Genomic DNA, 18,673 nt, shown 5'->3' on the forward strand with positions numbered 1-18,673 from the left:
ACCCATTTGGTTCACTCATGCCCTTTAGGGAAGGAAACTGCCATCCTTACCTGGTCTGATCTACATGTGACTCTAGAACAGCAGCAATGTGGTTGGCTCTTAACTGCCCTCTGGGCAATTAGGAATGGGCAATAAATGCTACCTAACTAGCAGCGCCCTCATCTCGTGAATGAAGAAAAACAATCTAAAAATGAAAGATTGTCAAGAATTATTAAGCAAAACGTTTATGATGGTGGTTATAGCACCATTGTAAGCACAGCAATTCCCAAATAAAACTTTTATCTGGAAACAACAGGGAAAATACTAAATGTGCTAACATGCTACATGGCTCAATATGAGGTGACATTAGACAGTTTGAAATTAACTTTTAATTCTGCCGTCTTGTAGAATTTTATTTCATGATTTTATATCCTTTTCCACTTTTCCCGAAGTGCATTTACTGGAGTTGTAACTACTGATGTTGTGGTGTATAGGTGCACTAGGCTAACCAAAAATTAATGTAGAACATTAGAATAAATAAAGCAACTTCATTAAATTCTTGTGCTTTGACTCTCATAGTTTGAAAGTGCACCCTTATCTCCCTTGCCTAAGACTTTTATTCTTTAAATAATGGGCCATAGATTATTGTAGCCAATCAATCTAATTACTGATGTATGATTACATCAGAAAAGGATAGGCTGAGTGGGCATGTAGAACACTTATTTTGGGATTTTAAAGGTCAGGTTAAGCAACAAATCTAGAGCTGATTATTATGAAAAGGTGTTTGGTAGCAAATTTTGTTGATGAAATGATTCACAGGTTGATAGCACTGGTTTTCAGGAACAAATAGAAAAATTCCCTGTCTGTATGTTGATTATTGTATGCTAACCATGTATTGATATTTCTTGCTTCCTGACCAATAATGCTCACCTTTCATTTGCATGCTTTCTAAGATACTAACGTTATTATTTCTTAAATAGTGCAGAATGCTTTTTGCATTTTTTTTTGCTTAATTTTGCATCTAATAGATAATAGTTTGGCCATTTACTTGCTGAATAATGCTGAAGTTTTCAAATCTACATGAAGAACAATATATTTACAAACCAATAATTGTTTTAAATCTCCATTGTGGAACTGAGAAGCAAATAGTAAACAGTTTATTCAAAAATCTTGTACATCTGTGTTAACCACTGTCTGGTCCCCTTTTCTAAGCTGGAGCCACCTTTGGCAAGTTCAAATGCCTGGCAGCAGCTACAGAAGCTGAACCAGGATCTACAAGCTGAGCTGGAAGTTCAACAACAGAAACAGGAAGGGGTAAATGCGCAAGCTCAAAGCCTAAAAAAAAGCTATCAGGATGCCAAGGAGCTCCTGAGACAACAAGAGACAAAAATGCAAAACCTCCAGGCCAGATTGGACATTTCTTTATCAGAGGTTGCTATTAATGAACAGTCATTATCTAAAACACAAAATGATTTGCGCCTTGAGCGTCAAAAGTATAAAGAGCAAGCAGACGAGTACGAGAGAAAACTAAGCATGTTTAGCAATAAGTTGCAAGAGAGTGAAGAGAAGCTTCGAGAAGTAGAGGGACTGCTTCTTGAAAAAACACAAGCTTTTAGGGATCTAGAAAGACAAATGGCTCTTCAGGATGACTATCAGCGAGAAGTAAAGCGATTACAAGAGCATCTAGAAGGAGTAACCAGTCGGTTGCAGAATAGTGAGCAGGGGGTCATTTTGAGTGAAGAACGTTTTCAGAAACACTATGAGAGCCTGAAAGAAAAATATGAAAAGGAAAAGGATATTCTGTCACACTTTGTACAGGAAGCTGAAGAGAAGGTTAGAGAATATGAAGATTGTCTGCAGACTCTTGAGGCTCAGTTGGAGAGAGCCCAAAAAGAAAAACTGACTGTCTCTTTCAAAAGCAGTGAAATGGTGAGGCAAATGGAAGAACATGTTGAGATGACTGAAGGCACAGTGAAAAGGCTGACCCATGACATAGACATCTTGTCAGCTGAGAATGAACAATTGAAACAACAGCATCAGGAAATTGTAAATCAGTTAACAGAAGCTGATAGAGAGGTTGAAGGACTGAAATTAGAATTGGTGAAGGAGCGAGCAGGATATAGAAATTTGAATGAAGATTTTGACAAAGCTATTCAAGAGATGAATAAACTCAATAATGAAATGGAAGAAAACAATCTTAAAATGGTATCACTGAAGGAATCTTATGACAGGGAACTTGAAAAGAAAAATAAAGACTTCAATGAGGCTTTAATTAAGCTGGAAGCTCTAGGTACCAGCTTAGAGGAGACTGAAAAGAAACTTCAACTTAAAGAGGCTACACTTCAAGGCCTTGGATGGCAGGTACCAACAGAAGTTGATATGCTGATAGAGAAGAAAGAAGAACTTCAAAGCAAGTTAGAAGATGCTGAATCCAGGTTAGTTGAACAGGAGGTAAAACTGCAGGTAACTGAAAACCATTATAAAGAGCTTCTTTTGCAAAACAAAAAACTCCAATCAGATATGGAAACTTCAAGAAAAAATATTGAACATGTAACAAGAAGAAGCCTTGTAAGTAGTTCATCAGTTGAAAATATTCTTGCCACAAGTTGTTCATCTGAACCAGAGGAGGTTGAAATCTCAATGAGTTCTATTGCACAGCTTTTGAAAGAATTAATGGCAAGGCTTCAACTTTTGGAGAGCCAGTTATCACCAGTGACTGGTTCAGTGATACAAACATGCACCGAAAGTTGGTTTTCAGGACTGCCGTCCTCTCTGAATACTGAAAGTTCGTACTGCAAAACAGCAGGTGGTTGTATTGTAGATCTGAAAAAATGCCTGGAAATTATATGCACACTTGAAACTAAACTATTGATAACAGAACAAAACATTAAAGGAGAAACTGTTTGTCCTTTAGATGCATCAGCAAGTCTGCACTGTAATGTTAAAAGTCACAGAGGGCTGTTAGACCCTGGAGTTCATTTAAAAGAGCAGGTAAAAGAGAACCAGTCATTAACTTGGTCATTTTCTCAACAGCTTTCCAATTCAAATGTCAAACTTAAGATACTAGTGCAAGCTGCAAACTTTGAATTCCAAGCACTGCAAACAAAATTGCTTCAGTTGCGACATGTTTTGGAAGATATACAGCAGAAAACTGGTCAACTTGCTCAAAGATGGGACACAGAACAACATAAACAATTATCTGACTTGCTACATGCATTACGAAATTCAGTACAATACTTGCAACAAATGGAAGAAGATCTAGGCAGAAAAAATAGAGCATTATTTAGTGAAGAATATTTAATAAAAGCCTCTTTAACAGAGGAGGAAAAGCTACAATATTTAGTTGACAAACTGGCACTTGAAGCAGCAACACTTGATAATATTGCTGATGCTTTGCAGAATTCTGACTCTGGTGTAAAAAGTACTTTAGATGAAATTAGAAAGCACAGTGAAAACATTACTTTGACTTCACTGGAAGAAGTCAGTGGTCAATTAGGTCATTCCGTTCTCAACAAATTATTAATTGAAGGAGAATTTTGGACAAATTTTCCTATGATTCATGAAAGCAAGACATCAGGTGTCGAAGAGGAATTGAATGAACCCATGAAAAGTTATATCAAAATGATGGCAAACGTTGCTTTGGTAAAAGGTGAAATAGTGTACTGGGCTCACAATATCTTGGAGGCTTCAGAAGAAAAATTGCAGCATTTGAAATCCCAGTATATGAAAATGCATCACAGAAATCAGAATCATAAACAGATGCTCAGGAATGTTATAGATGCTTATGGCACTTGTAGGTTTGATGGGCTGGTTGAGGAAATTCGTAGTGAACTGAACAGTGATGAAGATGCTGAATCACTGTTCTTATGTTCACAATCCCTCAAACTACCAATAGCGTCTGTTTCTGCTGGCCAAGATTTTGAACTTCAAGTAAGGGTGGAGTTAGCACAACAAGTTAGGAGAAATGCTTGCACGTTGAAGAAAATGTCAAACTCCATTCGGTCATGCACAGATGACGACCTCGGCCTCTTGGCCAGAGGGCTTGTCCACAGCATGGATTATATACCTGCATTGAGCAGATATAGTAATTCAAAAATCATGTGGCCTTTTCTGCTCCAGGATGCAGTGATACAGGCTGAATTATCATATGTAATCTCCAGGCTTCAATTGAAGCATGACCTGGCACAAAGTGGGAATATACAACTAAGATTGGAAGCTATGAAGATGGAACACTCAAACTTCATTACTTTGTTGCAGAGCAAACATGCAGCTGAGTTGAAAAATCTGAAAGAAGAACAGGATTTGGAGCTAAAGAAATTAAAAGAGGAGATTGTGGAGTTTAAAAAACTGGATATTTCACAATCAGGCATTTGTGCAGGAACAACTCACATCCAAATTGAGGGAGAACCAATTGACTCATTAGACAAAGCTATTGAACTGCAGGACATGGCAGCAAGGCATAAGAAGGAGCTACGGGAAGTGAGAGAAGCATATGAAGCAGAGGTGGAGAAATTAAAAAGGGAGATACAAAGGGCAGGGGAGACACTGAGAGTGAAAACTGAAGAAAATGTGAAGGAAATAGATTCATTGACAGTCTGCATGGAGAATTTAAAGGAAAAGCATGTTGAAGAGCTCAGGAGACAACAAGAAGAATTTAAAATGGAAAAGAGAGAGCTGGAGCAAAGGTTTGCTAGGGTAAAAGAAGAGCTCACACATGAAATAGAAACTTTAAAAGGATGTAGCAATCCCAAAGAGTTGGACATTGTATGTGATCTGCAAAGATCCACTGACCAGTACAGAAAGACAGCAAATGAGCCACATTCTGTGACCTTGCTGAGAAATCGCATACAAGAGCTGGAGTCCCAGATAGATGTCATGAAAAATAAGATTGAAGTCGGTCCTACAACTCTGCGGGAGAAATATGAAAAGGACTTGGAGAATCTCAAGGTGTCCGTGTGTTTAATAATACTGATTTAGTATCTGCATGTTGCTTGTAGTGTTACACCTTGCTGGCAGCAATTAATTTTGTTTGTGTTCTGTTCTGTCACTCAGCCTGCATGGAGGAAAGAATTGCATGATATACTGTTGAACTGGGCAAAATCATGCAGAGTAAACTTTGCAAATTCTGGGGAAATAGTAGAAAGAAACAAATACTACAGATGCAAAATTTGCTGAACAGTAAGAAACTAATTGCATAAGAATCTGTTGTTTAAAAACTCCTACGTCTTGAACCCACCTGGCTTTACGACATGAGTGCATTTGAATTGTATCTGAAATTTGCCCAGTTCTTCTTTATTACTGTGCTTTTAGGCAATCCTTTCAAATACAGAAGAACCCATTTTTCTATTATGCAACTGGATTGTTTTGGTGAATTAATCAATAATTAAATGTATGCCATACTTGAAAGAACAGAGGGTGCTGTCCAAATAAATTCAATGAAATGACTTGTCCTATGTCCTGAGATCAAGAGATGAGTATACCTTGGATTATATAATAAATAATTACATCTTACTGTTCCTATATACCCTTTGCCATTAATTTATTCTTCATGTACTGAACCATTTGATCAGACCAGTGTAAATCTTTGCCCATTTTAAGCAGGTTTGTCAGCTAGAAGACCTTCAAAATTTTTAACAAAGATCCAAAGAAGAGGCTACACTCTTCTGCAAAACAAGGCTGCACATTAAGAATAACTTTCCTCTTAGTTCCAGTATTTCATTTAAATTAAATCAAATTATTTGTTACGTCTTTTAAATATTTTATATTTATGATTGTCAGAACAGTGGGTTCAATTGCATTTGATTTTAAAAAACATCTCTCCATAGCTGTCTAGTGTGCTTAATAACGTAAATTGATGGCTGTGTTGCCCTTTGCTATTTGCGTTGATGCTATGCTACTAATATATGAATCTCCCTTTTCTCTCTCCCTTCTTTTTCAGCTGGCTACATATCTCTATCGCACCTTTTGAGGCATTAAAAACTAGCAACTTATTTGCTTATCAAGAAATGCTGTAAAATCCTTAAATTTGTTATATTTTATATTTAGAAAGAGGTCACATTTCACTCTGTTCAAAAGGCTTTAAGTTGTCCCAAGTGACAAAATGCTTGGTTGATGAAGAAAATAGTGCCCATTTTTCCTCTGGCAGCTTGAGTTCAAATCCAATTATGCACATAAATGGCCATTTTCCTTCCGTGATAACATTATATGTCATATTAATCTTTAGGACTCCTAGCTCAGCTCATGGTGTATGCTGACTTAAGATCATTTCCTAGAAGACATTGTTCGTGGTTGAGGGGAAATTCGCATGGTTTTGATTCCTAATGGCCATCAGTTGACCCAACGAGCAATTTTTGAATTGTTGACTTGATGTGCTGTGAAGATGATTGGCTGCTTGATTGAAATAATGGAGGATGAGATTGGCAGTATTTGGTCTGTGTGCCATTGAAAAGTTAACAGCTTGTGGGGCACAGGAAATGGTGAATATATTTTTCGGGAGCTGTGGCAGTAGCATTAATTTTTGTGTTCCAGTAAAGTAATGTAATAGTAAAACATACAAATGTATGTTAGAACCTGTTTTGAATTTGCTGTTCAGTCGCTCCTGAGTTATTAAAGCAAGTCAAGGTAGACGAAATGAACCATTATACAAAAGGGTTAAATAAGTGTAGATAATATTTAACCATGTAAAAACGAAAAGCTTTGAAAATCTGAGAAATAAGAATTTCTGGAGTTGCGCAACAGTTCAAGAAAGTCTGATTATTGTTTCTGCTGTGATCCTTTATCAGAATATATTATACAGTTCAGTTCTGATAAATGGGGTCAAAAGTTTAGGGTAAGATTTCTGTTTAGATTTTGATTATGCAGTGCATTTCCATCACTTCCTGTTTTTATTTTATTTTTGTTGTAATTTGGAAGATTTTTGCCCATAGAGTGCACTGCCTACTTTCATGTCTCTAACTGCATGGATTTATTTGCATTTATTAGATTCTGTTAAATTTTTGGTGCAAGCTAAAATCTTCAAATGGAATTTGAGACTGGCCAAGGAGGTGTTGTTCAAACCAGATCTGTTGTATATTGTACAGAGGCAGATCCAGTAGGAAGAAATTTGATTAAATACACTCCACGTTATGTGTTGGAGTGGTTGATTTTTGTAATCTAATGATGGAAAATCGTTTAGTATGTTAGGATAGTGCATCTGGTCACTGATTTTGGAGCATCTTGCAGTGGCTACAATGATTGCTGTAAGTTTGTGTTTTGGGCCAGTGAAGAACTGATTTGGAATACCTCTGACTGGGCACACAACAATTTTCCACACAACAGCAACTTTCCTGAGGTCAGTCAAAAACCCATAAAGTTTCAAAGTCATAGCTTCTATCATGATTAATAGATTTGCTTTAGTTGTAGAGAATTCTTCCCCTTGGTCTCTAGTGACCAAAGACTGAAAGGCTGCAATTTGACAAATCTGTTTTCTAAATTTTGAATCAATCTAAAATTATAAAGAATGCTAGAAGAATTAGTGCACCAAATCCTTCCGAGTAACTTGTTTTAAATGAAGTTTATTGACACTGTTTTGGTGAATATTTGCACTGCTTGGCTGTGTTGCCTCACATTACTTCCTGTGAGAAAGGTCACTAATGTGCCTTGCTGTTTAGAGAGTAAACTTTGTAATGGAAAATTCCATAGCAGTTTTTCCATAGCTGTCTAGAATAGCTTTTTCTGACAATTCAAAGAAACAAGATAAACAACGAAACTCAGATTTTGTCAAGAAAGGGAATGATTCACTATTTCAGTTTGCAGTGGCAAAGTAGGATAAATGTGCAGCTTATAAATTGAACTTCGTTTGTACCGCCGATAAACCAGGTTGTGAAAAACAAAACTCTCTTTGAATGTTCCCTGGAATAGAAGAGGTGAACAGGTGGAAGAGTCTTTTTCTATTAATCTTCCTTTCCCAGAAAATTGTAGTAATTGGTTGAGGGTACACCTTAGGAAGGATATATTGGCCTTGAAGTGAGTACTGTGTAGGTTTGCAAGAATAAGACCTGGACTGTAGAGGTTAGGAGGAGAGATTAAGAAAATTACACCTGTTTTCTCTATAATTTAAATCTGAGATAAATGCTTTTAGTTAAGCAAAGGTATCAAGGGATATGGTCGAAAAGTAGGTATGTAGAGTGAAACCGCAGGTCAGCCATGATCTAATTCAGTGGCTCGAGTGGCTGACAGGCCTGCTTCTGTTTCGATTAAAATAATTCAACAAAACCAATACAATAATAGCAATCCCACATGCCCTACTAATTTTTTATAGAAGACCGAGCTTGCTGCTGACATTCTGCTTGACATGTATGTATATGTAAGTACAGTCACCTAGAAGTAAAAAGGCAACTTAATAGGATGATTTTTCACTTGACAGTCATGTCGAACAATTGTCAGTAGTTTCCCGTCATTTTTAAGTCTCTAATTGCAGCTCAGTTGTCAGTTTACTAAATGCAAACTTTGCAATTGCAGACGTTATTGAAGAAAGGATGAAAGCTAGTAGAATGGGGGGGAGAAAATCAATCTATTAATATACTCCATTGAACAGTTTTCTATCAGTTAATTGGTGAGATGTTGTTATCTTTTGTCGTTGGATATTCTGAGACCCTATATGCAGCATTGTACTATAGGAAAAGCACATACTTGACCACTTGATGTCACTGACTTCCTGGTATTCTTGCTGTTGCTGTGAGGAAACCCTATGCAATATAAAGCCTAACCTCAGTCTTGAGAAATACCATTAATAAGTTACTGGAGTAACTCAGCACATTAGTGGAAACTGTAATGGGCTGAACCTCTCGGTCGTAGCCACCCTAGTCGTTTATGATCTGTGAGCCAGTGGTTTGTTTAGATCTCTCTTTTCAATCATCCTTTGGTATCATTTTGAATTTTGTGGTTTGTAGACTAAGTCGCAAGAGTTGTTCAGTCCTAAACTTTACGTGCACACTGGCCGCACACATAATCTAATTACAATTCAGTCTGAGATGTGCAAAACATCGGGAGGAAAATAGCACTGGCTGCATTTATGAGTATCCTAATAGCACTGTTCATCCTTTTTAACTGGTGTGTAATGAAGGGAGAAGAGAAGTTTCTCTGTGACCTAATAGGAAAATCTGACAGTGTACATACGTAGCCTGAGATGCTGGTATGAACAAGGCAACAAGGCTGTTCCAGTGATGCCCACATGATTGGGCTGGGAAAGAGATAATAAGCTTGGGGTTCTTCATTGTAATCTGTTTCAAAGGACGCCACTTAAACGTCTTTGCACAGATACAGATGAGGACAAGGTCACTCTTGATGCCGCCCACAGTTGGAATATGCAAGCATTCATTATTCAAATTCATATAAGGAATGCCAAGGTACCAAACAATGGTCGGCCTTTGTGAAATGATTATGGCCTATTCTTTTTACACAAGGAGAAGGAAAATGGAAGAAAATAAAACTAAGCAGTTGAAATAAAGCTTTAAAATCAGGCCAAAAAATTCTTGTAATGCATATTAAACTAGCATCATGTCACCAAAAGAACCTGCAGTTCTGACACAAGCTGGACCATCACGTTTTGCAATTAGCTCTTAAATGTATTGCATCTGCACAATAAATGCTGCTATATCATTACTGATTTGTATTACAGAGTGTTGTCTTCAATGATATTTGCTTCAGTTATGCATCTAGTAAGCTAGTGGGTAAGTGCTCAGAACATGGGCCTATGTAAGAGGATAAAGACTAAGGACAGTTTTTGTTTGAGCACTTATCCGTGGAGAACTGGACTAAAATTATTCATTGGAAAGCACTTGTTTGACTCCTCTTCTCCCCAGCTGGATTTGAACACAGGCCCCAGCGGTGAAAGGGCAAGTTTTGAATACAGTTAGCGAAAACCACAGTATGCGGCACTTCTGTAAATGCATTCCTTTGAATGTATTTGTGATGTTGCTCATGATTACTAGAACAGTTCTTCCCTTGTTATTACCTTGTCCTCTTTGCTGCTATGTGTCCTTTTTTTAAAAAAAAGCTCTTATTTACTATTGCAAATTAATATAATTTAAGAAACTAAATTAGTAAAAGTAAGTAAATAACACTTTGCACATAGTACAAAATTGATTTTTAAAAATTTTGAAGAAAACTCTTGCGTTTGACCAAGGGAAAAGTCAGCCAAGATCACAATTGCCTGCACTATTTGAGAATTTGAAAAAGATTTCTCAGTATTTTTCTCTCCTTGATCTTTAGGCTACATGTGAACGTGGATTTTCTGCTATGGAAGAATCACATCAGAAGGTAATAGAAGAGCTTCACCGACAGCATCAACGAGAGCTAGAGAACCTACAGGAAGACAAAGAGCGGCTGTTAGCTGAAGAGACAGCTGCCACAATCTCTGGTATGTGAGGAATGGATGAAGATGATATTTCTCATTGGTATCTTTGTGAATTTAAATTGGGAGGGTCTCTATTTTGCCCGCCTAGTAAAGTAATCAAAATTCTGACACACTGATGTTGCCTAATCTATTGATTATTGTTGAATGTAATATTGCCCAATAGACATCCTCAATAGCATAGACATAAACTGTTCTCTGCCAATTATGGTGCCCATTGTTTTGAACAGTTATATTGATATTGATTTGTTTGCTCTAAGTGGATATAAAAACTGAAACAAAATCAGAAATTGCTGGTGCAACTCAGCAGGTCTGGCAGCATCTGTGGGGAGAAAGCAAAGTTAATGTTTCCAGCCTGGTGACTCCTCTTCAGAATCTTTACTACAGAGTTATCACAACTACGGTTGCAATACAACTGATAGTTGGAGGAATGCAGTGGGTACACTCCTTATCTTAAGCAGAGATACTGCAAAAGAAAGTCAGAGTAATCGGTCTACATCTCAAAAAAAGGCCTTTCGTCTCATTGAGTCAGTGCTAGTGGAAAACAACTAAAACAAAACCTAACTATTCTAACAGTGATAATGGGAACTGCAGATGCTGGAGAATCCAAGATAATAAAGTGTGAAGCTGGATGAACACAGCAGGCCAAGCAGCATCTCAGGAGCACAAAAGCTGACGTTTCGGGCCGAGACCCTTCATCAGAGAGGGGGATGGGGTGAGGGTTCTGGAATAAATAGGGAGAGAGGGGGAGGCGGACCGAAGATGGAGAGAAAACAAGATAGGTGGAGAGTAGAGTATAGGTGGGGAGGTAGGGAGGGGATAGGTCAGTCCAGGGAAGACGGACAGGTCAAGGAGGTGGGATGAGGTTAGTAGGTAGGAAATGGAGGTGTGGCTTGGGGTGGGAGGAAGGGATGGGTGAGAGGAAGAACAGGTTAGGGAGGCAGAGACAGGCTGGACTGGTTTTGGGGGGCAGTGGGTGGAGGGGATGACCTGGGCTGGTTGTGTGGTGCAGTGGGGGGAGGGGACGAACTGGGCTGGTTTTGGGATGCGGTGGGGGAAGGAGAGATTTTGAAGCTGGTGAAGTCCACATTGATGCCATTGGGCTGCAGGGTTCCCAAGCGGAATATGAGTTGCTGTTCCTGCAACCTTCGGGTGGCATTATTGTGGCACTGCAGGAGGCCCATGATGGACGTGTCATCTAAAGAATGGGAGGGGGAGTTGAAATGGTTCGCGACTGGGAGGTGCAGTTGTTTATTGCGAACCGAGCGGAGGTGTTGCGCAAAGTGGTCCCCAAGCCTCTGCTTGGTTTCCCCAATGTAGAGGAAGCCACACCGGGTACAATGGATGCAGTATACCACATTGGCAGATGTGCAGGTGAACCTCTGCTTAATATGGAAAGTCATCTTGGGGCCTGGGAAAGGGGTGAGGGAGGAGGTGTGGGGGCAAGTGTAGCACTTCCTGTGGTTGCAGGGGAAGGTGCCGGGTGTGGGTGTGGTGGGGTTGGAGGGCAATGTGGAGTGAACAACGGAGTCACGGAGAGAGTGGTCTCTCCGGAAAGCAGACAATGGTGGGGATGGAAAAATGTCTTGGGTGGTGGGGTCAGATTGTAGATGGCGGAAGTGTCGTAGGATGATGTGTTGTATCCGGAGGTTGGTGGGGTGGTGTGAGAGAACGAGGGGGATCCTCTTTGGGTGGTTGTGGGGCGGGCGTGGTGTGAGGGATGTGTTGCGGGAAATGCGGGAGACGCGGTCAAAGGCGTTCTCGACCACTTTGGGGGGGGGGGGGGGGGGGGGGGGGGGAGTTGCGGTCCTTGAAGAACTTGGACATCTGGGATGTGCGGGAGTGGAATGTCTCATCGTGGGGGCGGAGGCGAAGGAATTGGGAATAGGGGATGGAATTTTTGCAGAAGGGTGGGTGGGAGGAGGTGTATTCTAGTAGCTTTGGGAGTCGGTGGGCTTGAAATGGACATCAGTTACAAGCTGGTTGCCTGAGTTGGAGACTGAGAGGTCCAGGAAAGTGAGGGATGTGCTGGAGATGTTCCAGGTGAAGTGAAGGTTGGGGTGGAAGGTATTGGTGAAGTGGATGAACTGTTTGAGCTCCTCTGGGGAGGAAGAGGCGGCGCCGATACAGTCATCAATGTAACGGAGGAAGAGGTGGGGTTTGGGGCCTGTGTAGGTGCGGAAGAGGGACTGTTCCACGTAACCTACAAAGAGGCAGGCATAGCTGGGGCCCATGCAGGTGCCCATGGCCACCCCCTTTGTCTGTAGGAAGTGGGAGCCCTGCCGAATCCTCACCATCCCCCCCAGACCTCCCACTGACTGAGGACGAACGGTCAGCCCTAAGCAAGGGGCTCACCTTTTTCCCCCTACAACCACACATCAACGAATACCAGTCAGGTTTGGACATAGAGCAGTTTTTCCGCCACCTTCGCCTCCATGCTTAGTTCTTCAACCGGGAACCTAACCCTCCCTCCACTGACCCCTTCACCCTCCTCCAACACAAGTCCTCCTCCTGGACACCGCCCCCAGGCCTCCTATCCTCCCTCGACCTCTTCATCTCCAACTGCCGTCGAGACATTAACCGCCTCAACCTCTCCACCCCTCTCACCCACTCCAACCTCTCCCCCGCAGAACGGGCAGCCCTCCGCTCCAACCCCAACCTCACCATCAAACCCACAGACAAGGGTGGCGCAGTGGTAGTATGGCGCACTGACCTCTACATCACCGAGGCCAAACGCCAACTCTCTGACACCACCTCCTACCGCCCCCTTGATCATGACCCCACCCCTGAGCACCAAACCATCATCTCCAACACCATTCATGACCTCATCACCTCAGGGGACCTCCCACCCACAGCCTGCAACCTCATTGTTTCCCAACCCCACACCGCCCGTTTCCAATTCCTTCCCAAAATCCACAAACCTGCCTGCTCTGGTCGACCCATTGTCTCGGCCTGTTCCTGCCCCACCGAACTCATCTCCGCCTATCTGGACTCCATTTTCTCCCCTTTGGTCCAGGAACTCCCTACCTAGGTCCGTGACACCACCCATGCCCTCCACCTCCTCCAGAACTTCCAATTCCCTGGCCCCCAACATCTCATTTTCACCATGGACGCCCAGTCCCTATACATCTGTATTCCGCACGCAGATGGCCTCAAGGTCCTCTGCTTCTTCCTGTCCCGCAGGCCCGACCAGTCCCCCTCCACCGACACCCTTATCCGCCTAGCCGAATTCGTCCTCACCCTCAACAACTTCTCTTTCAATTCCTCCCACTTCCTACAGACAAAGGGGATGGCCATGGGCACCCGCATGGGCCCCAGCTATGCCTGCATCTTTGTAGGTTACGTGGAACAGTCCCTCTTCCGCACCTACACAGGCCCCAAACCTCACCTCTTCCTCCGTTACGTTGATGACTGTATTGGTGCCGCCTCTTCCTCCCCAGAGGAGCTCGATCAGTTCATCCACTTTACCAATACCTTCCACCCCAACCTTCAGTTCACCTGGGCCATTTCCAGCACATCCCTCACCTTCCTGGACCTCTGTCTCCATCTCAGGCAACCAGCTTGTAACTGATGTCCATTTCAAGCCCACTGACTCCCACAGCTACCTAGAATACACCACCTCCCACCCACCCTCCTGCAAAAACTCCATCCCCTATTCCCAATTCCTCCGCCTCCACCACATCTGCTCCCACGATGAGACATTCCACTCCCGCACAATCCAGATGTCCAAGTTCTTCAAGGACTGCAACATTCCCCCCACAGTGGTCGAGAATGCCCTTGACCGCGTTTCCCGCAACACATCCCTCACACCCCGCCCCCGCTACAACTGCCCAAAGAGGAATCCCTCGTTCTCACTCACCACCTCACCAACCTCCGGATACAATGCATCATCCTACGACACTTCCGCCATCTACAATCCAACCCCACCACCCAAGACATTTTCTCCATCCCCACCCTTGTCTGCTTTCCGGAGAGACCACTCTCTCCGTGACTCCCTTGTTCGCTCCACGCTCTCCTCCAACCCCACCACACCCGGCACCTTCCCCTGCAACCACAGGAAGTGCTACACTTGCCTCCACACCTCGTCCCTCACCCCTATCCCAGGCCCCAAGATGACTTTCCACATTGGCAGATGTGCAGGTGAACCTCTGCTTAATGTGGTATACTATATCCATTGTACCCCGTGTGGCCTCCTCTACATTGGGGAAACCAAGCAGAGGCTTGGGGACCACTTTGCACAACACCTCCGCTCGGTTCGCAATAAACAACTGCACCGCCCAGTCGCGAACCATTTCAACTCCCCCTCCCATTATTTAGATGACATGTCCATCATGGGCCTCCTGCAGTGCCACAATGATGCCACCGGAAGGTTGCAGGAACAGCAACTCATATTCCACTTGGGAACCCTGCAGCCCAATGGCATCAATGTGGACTTCACCAGCTTCAAAATCTCCCCTTCCCTCACCGCATCCCAAAACCAGCCCAGTTTGTCTCCTCCCCCCACTGCCTCCCAAAACCAGCCCAGCCTGTGGCTGCCTCCCTAACCTGTTCTTCCTCTCACCCATCCCTCCCTTCCTCCCTCCCCAAGCCGCACCTCCATTTCCTACCTACTAACCTCATCCCACCTCCTTGACCTGTCCGTCTTCCCTGGACTGACCTATCCCCTCCCTACCTCCCCACCTATACTCTCCTGTCCACCTATCTTGTTTTCTGTCCATCTTTGGTCTGTCTGCCCCTCTCTCCCTATTTATTCCAGAACCCTCACCCCATCCCCTTCTCTGATGAAGGGTCTCGGACCAAAACGTCAGCTTTTGTGCTCCTGAGATGCTGCTTGGCCTGCTGTGCTCATCCGGCTTCACACTTTATTATCTAACTATTCTATTTCTCAGCACTTGTCCTGTTCATTGTATCCTTTGGCATCGCAACGGCACATCTAAATACTGCTCAAATGTCGATGTTATTACCTTGATGAAGGCTCTAAAGGCCACTTGTCCGAAACACAGTATCTGAGAATGGCGCATCTTTCAGCCACCAAGTATTTTAAAAGGTTGTCATAGCTATATGTTATAAACAGCACCTTTTGTAGTTGCCATTAGTACAGTTTGTTCAACACAGGCAACGTACGTACACGTAGATTTAGAGGTGGACATTTGTCAACCAAGATTCAGTATATGAATTGGGAATTGGGCTTTATTGTTTTGAGACCAGTATTGCCACCCTAGTCAAATCAACAAGACTCTTTTTTGATTTAAGAATATGTTCAGAGAAAGGAGAGAATGCCCTTGACCGCGTTTCCCGCAACACATCCCTCACACCCCGCCCCCGCTACAACTGCCCAAAGAGGAACCCCTCGTTCTCACTCACCACCTCATGGTGGATGGTAGAAGAACTGATAATTGTCCAAACACTACTTTGGCAGCAATTTAAACAGTTTGTTTTCATTTATATATTTAAGTCCATGGCACACATTGTTTATTGTGGTAGCAATATGTGCCATCCTTTACCAAATTCTGAAATTAATTGACTGATTTCTGGGTATTTTCTAAACACTTGCTGGAAATCTGGCATGCACATTAATTTAATGTAAACTGATGTACAAATTGGTCCAAACTCCCCTAATTGTGTATAAGGGCTGGAATTTGTAACACATTCAGCATAATAAAATGTGTCCATCCATGTGACACCGCTAGAGACTGTTTATAGTTTTGATGGATTTAACAGTATCATTGCCGTGCATTGCATCATACAGATTTTCTATTTTCTACTTCCTACTTATCAAACATGTAAATAATACATCGTTGAATTGGAAATATACTTAAAGCTGCTGTTTCAGGGATTATGATAAATTTCAATCCCCTGTAGAATGGATTAAGCTAATTATATATTTGGACTCCTAAGCTCTGATTTTTGTATTTGCATTGACCTGTGTGCTGACTTGCTGACAACTTGAGCCATACTGCACTAAATGTTCGGACTGGAGTTTCTGTTTGTAATATGAACAGATTACTAGCACATGGAAGGCTTGCCACACAGAATTTCTGGCTATGAATCAGAAAATCTTGTGGTCATGCACCCTTGAAGGGAAAGGTGTGATTGTGATAAAGTTGCAGTTATTTGGTGGTATAGTGGAGACATGAACCACACAGTTAAATGTCCTGCTGCATTAAATTCATCGTTAAAGGTAATGCTACCTTAAACCAAAAAGCATCTTCCAATATAAAAGTACACATATCAGCTGCATGGAAGAACATCACAGATGCAGTCATTCTGGTCTTTTCGTACCTGCCTTCAAATGGAGGAGTTAATTGATTGCAGAAAAAAGACAAAGGTAACTCTGTGGTCATGGGAACTGCAGATGCTGGAGAATCCAAGGTAACAAAGTGTGAAGCTGGATGAAGACAGCAGGCCAAGCAGCATCTCAGGAGCACAAAAGCTGACCTTTCAGGCCTAGACCCTTCATCAGAGCTTGTGTCTGCTGGAATTTGGAAGATTAGGAGGTGAACCACAAAAGTGCTGAGGGGAGGTGATAGGCCATGCCAAAGATTTTTTTTCCTCTTATGGAAGAATCTAGAACTAAGAGTCACTCTTCAAAAATCAGGAGTCACCCACTTAGAACAGAGATGAAGTGAATATTTTTCCACCCTCATAAAGGGTTGTAAGTTTTTGAACTCTCTTCCTGTGAAAGCAGAGTCCTTGATTATTTCTAAGGTTGAGACAGATTCTTGTTAAGCAAGGCAGGGTGGATATTCAGATTTGAGGTTCCAATCAGGTAACTCTTCTTTTTTGCTCATTTCATGGCACAAACCGAAGTTGATCTGCCACTCTCTTTCTAAAACCCCTTGTGCTTTTGAACATACTTTTCATTTTGCTGGAGGTATTCAGCACAACTTTTAATTGAAGGTGGAAGTGATAGAGTAAAGTTACATCATCAAGTTAAAACTCTGGATGCAATAGATATGAAAGTAAGAATAGGCATAGGCCATTTAGCCTGTTTTTCCATTTGTTAAGGGCCAAGCTGACCTGATTGGAACCTCAAATCTGAATATCCACCAACAGGCAACAGAGGATTTTTCTAAAATATAATATATGGCCGTAGACTACAGACTGTATGGCTAAAGGTGCAGCCATTTTTTTACCTTCATGCTCAAGGTAGTATTTTAATTTAGAGATTAAAAAAAATTGATCAACTGATCTGTCAATAGCTTTTTAAACTTGTCCTGTGGAGTCCAGCATTACTTCTGATAGGTCAATGTGATTACAATGATAATTTTGAGAAACGAACTTTGTGTTTGTTGCCAACCCAGTAGTGAAAATAAAGACACAACAGCAAACTGCACTATACAGGTACAATTAAATAAAATCAGTGATAACTGGACAAAATGCGTATGTCATAATTGATGCTAAGTTGTGATTCACTTAAATTTCAATAAACTTTTGTGGATTCCAGTGAAAATTTTATCCTAGTGAGTGGATAAGTTTAGTTCTCTGATTCGTAATTTGTAGGAAACCTTGAGGTTATAATAGTATGTAGTTGCAGATGTGGAGCTCAGCCTTTGATTTGAAAATGTAGTTCTGAGTTCAGTTCCAGTAAAGTTCAGCCATTTGGCTTGGAATCTGTAACCACTTTTCCCTGGTGAACTTTCAGCATACTACCCTTTGTGGAAATGATTTCCTCTTGTCTTTATGTGCAGTGACATAAACAAATGTGGGGACATTCCCAGTGAAATCATAAATGGATTGCATTTGTTTACCCCACAGGCCTCCTTTCTTTGTCCAGAATTAAATTTGTAAAAATTGATTTCAGGATCAAAATGAATAGAGCTCGTTTAGTTGAAATTCAACTATTTTTCTTATTGCACAATCCTGAAACAGTTCTCAAGAGAACCTGTGCTGCATCACTGTTTAACTTTACTAAAGATATGCTTTTTCACATTGGTGTGTGAATGAGGTCATCTTGAAATCGATCTTATTTAAAATGAATGCACGTTGGGCTAAATGTTCTCTTTTCTGATATCAGAATGACACATTTTGTTTCTGCAGCTGGAGTGATTTTGTTTTCTGAAGTGTCGGCATTTTGGGGGGAGAAACCACTCCTTCCGTCCTTCCTATTCTGCATTTGTTAATTACTATGCCAAATCTGAAAGGAGTCGACTCTTTTGGAAGTGTAACAAGTGGGTCCATCCTGTTTGGTCTATGCATGGATCTTGATACCAGTAACTTGAGAAGAGCAAAAAGAAAATGAACAAAAGTCTTGTGGATGTGGGAAATGTGTATGAGCACAAATGTTTCTTAAAACTGACT

General features: G+C 41.7%; 1 protein-coding gene across 3 annotated transcripts in view; it reads left to right on the top strand.

Moving 5' to 3' along the window:
* LOC125463524 (uncharacterized) overlaps positions 1–18,673 on the top strand; it is a 413,194-nt gene that overhangs the window by 362,805 nt on the left and 31,716 nt on the right. For all 3 annotated transcript variants that reach the window (XM_059653821.1, XM_059653820.1, XM_059653822.1), the window contains 2 exons: positions 1,192–4,926; positions 10,231–10,378. In XM_059653821.1, coding sequence (XP_059509804.1) covers positions 1,192–4,926; positions 10,231–10,378 — 3,883 coding nt within the window. The remainder of the gene's footprint in view (positions 1–1,191; positions 4,927–10,230; positions 10,379–18,673) is intronic.

Source organism: Stegostoma tigrinum, chromosome 22, assembly GCF_030684315.1.
Source record: "Stegostoma tigrinum isolate sSteTig4 chromosome 22, sSteTig4.hap1, whole genome shotgun sequence".
NCBI classification, from domain to species: Eukaryota; Metazoa; Chordata; class Chondrichthyes; order Orectolobiformes; family Stegostomatidae; genus Stegostoma; species Stegostoma tigrinum.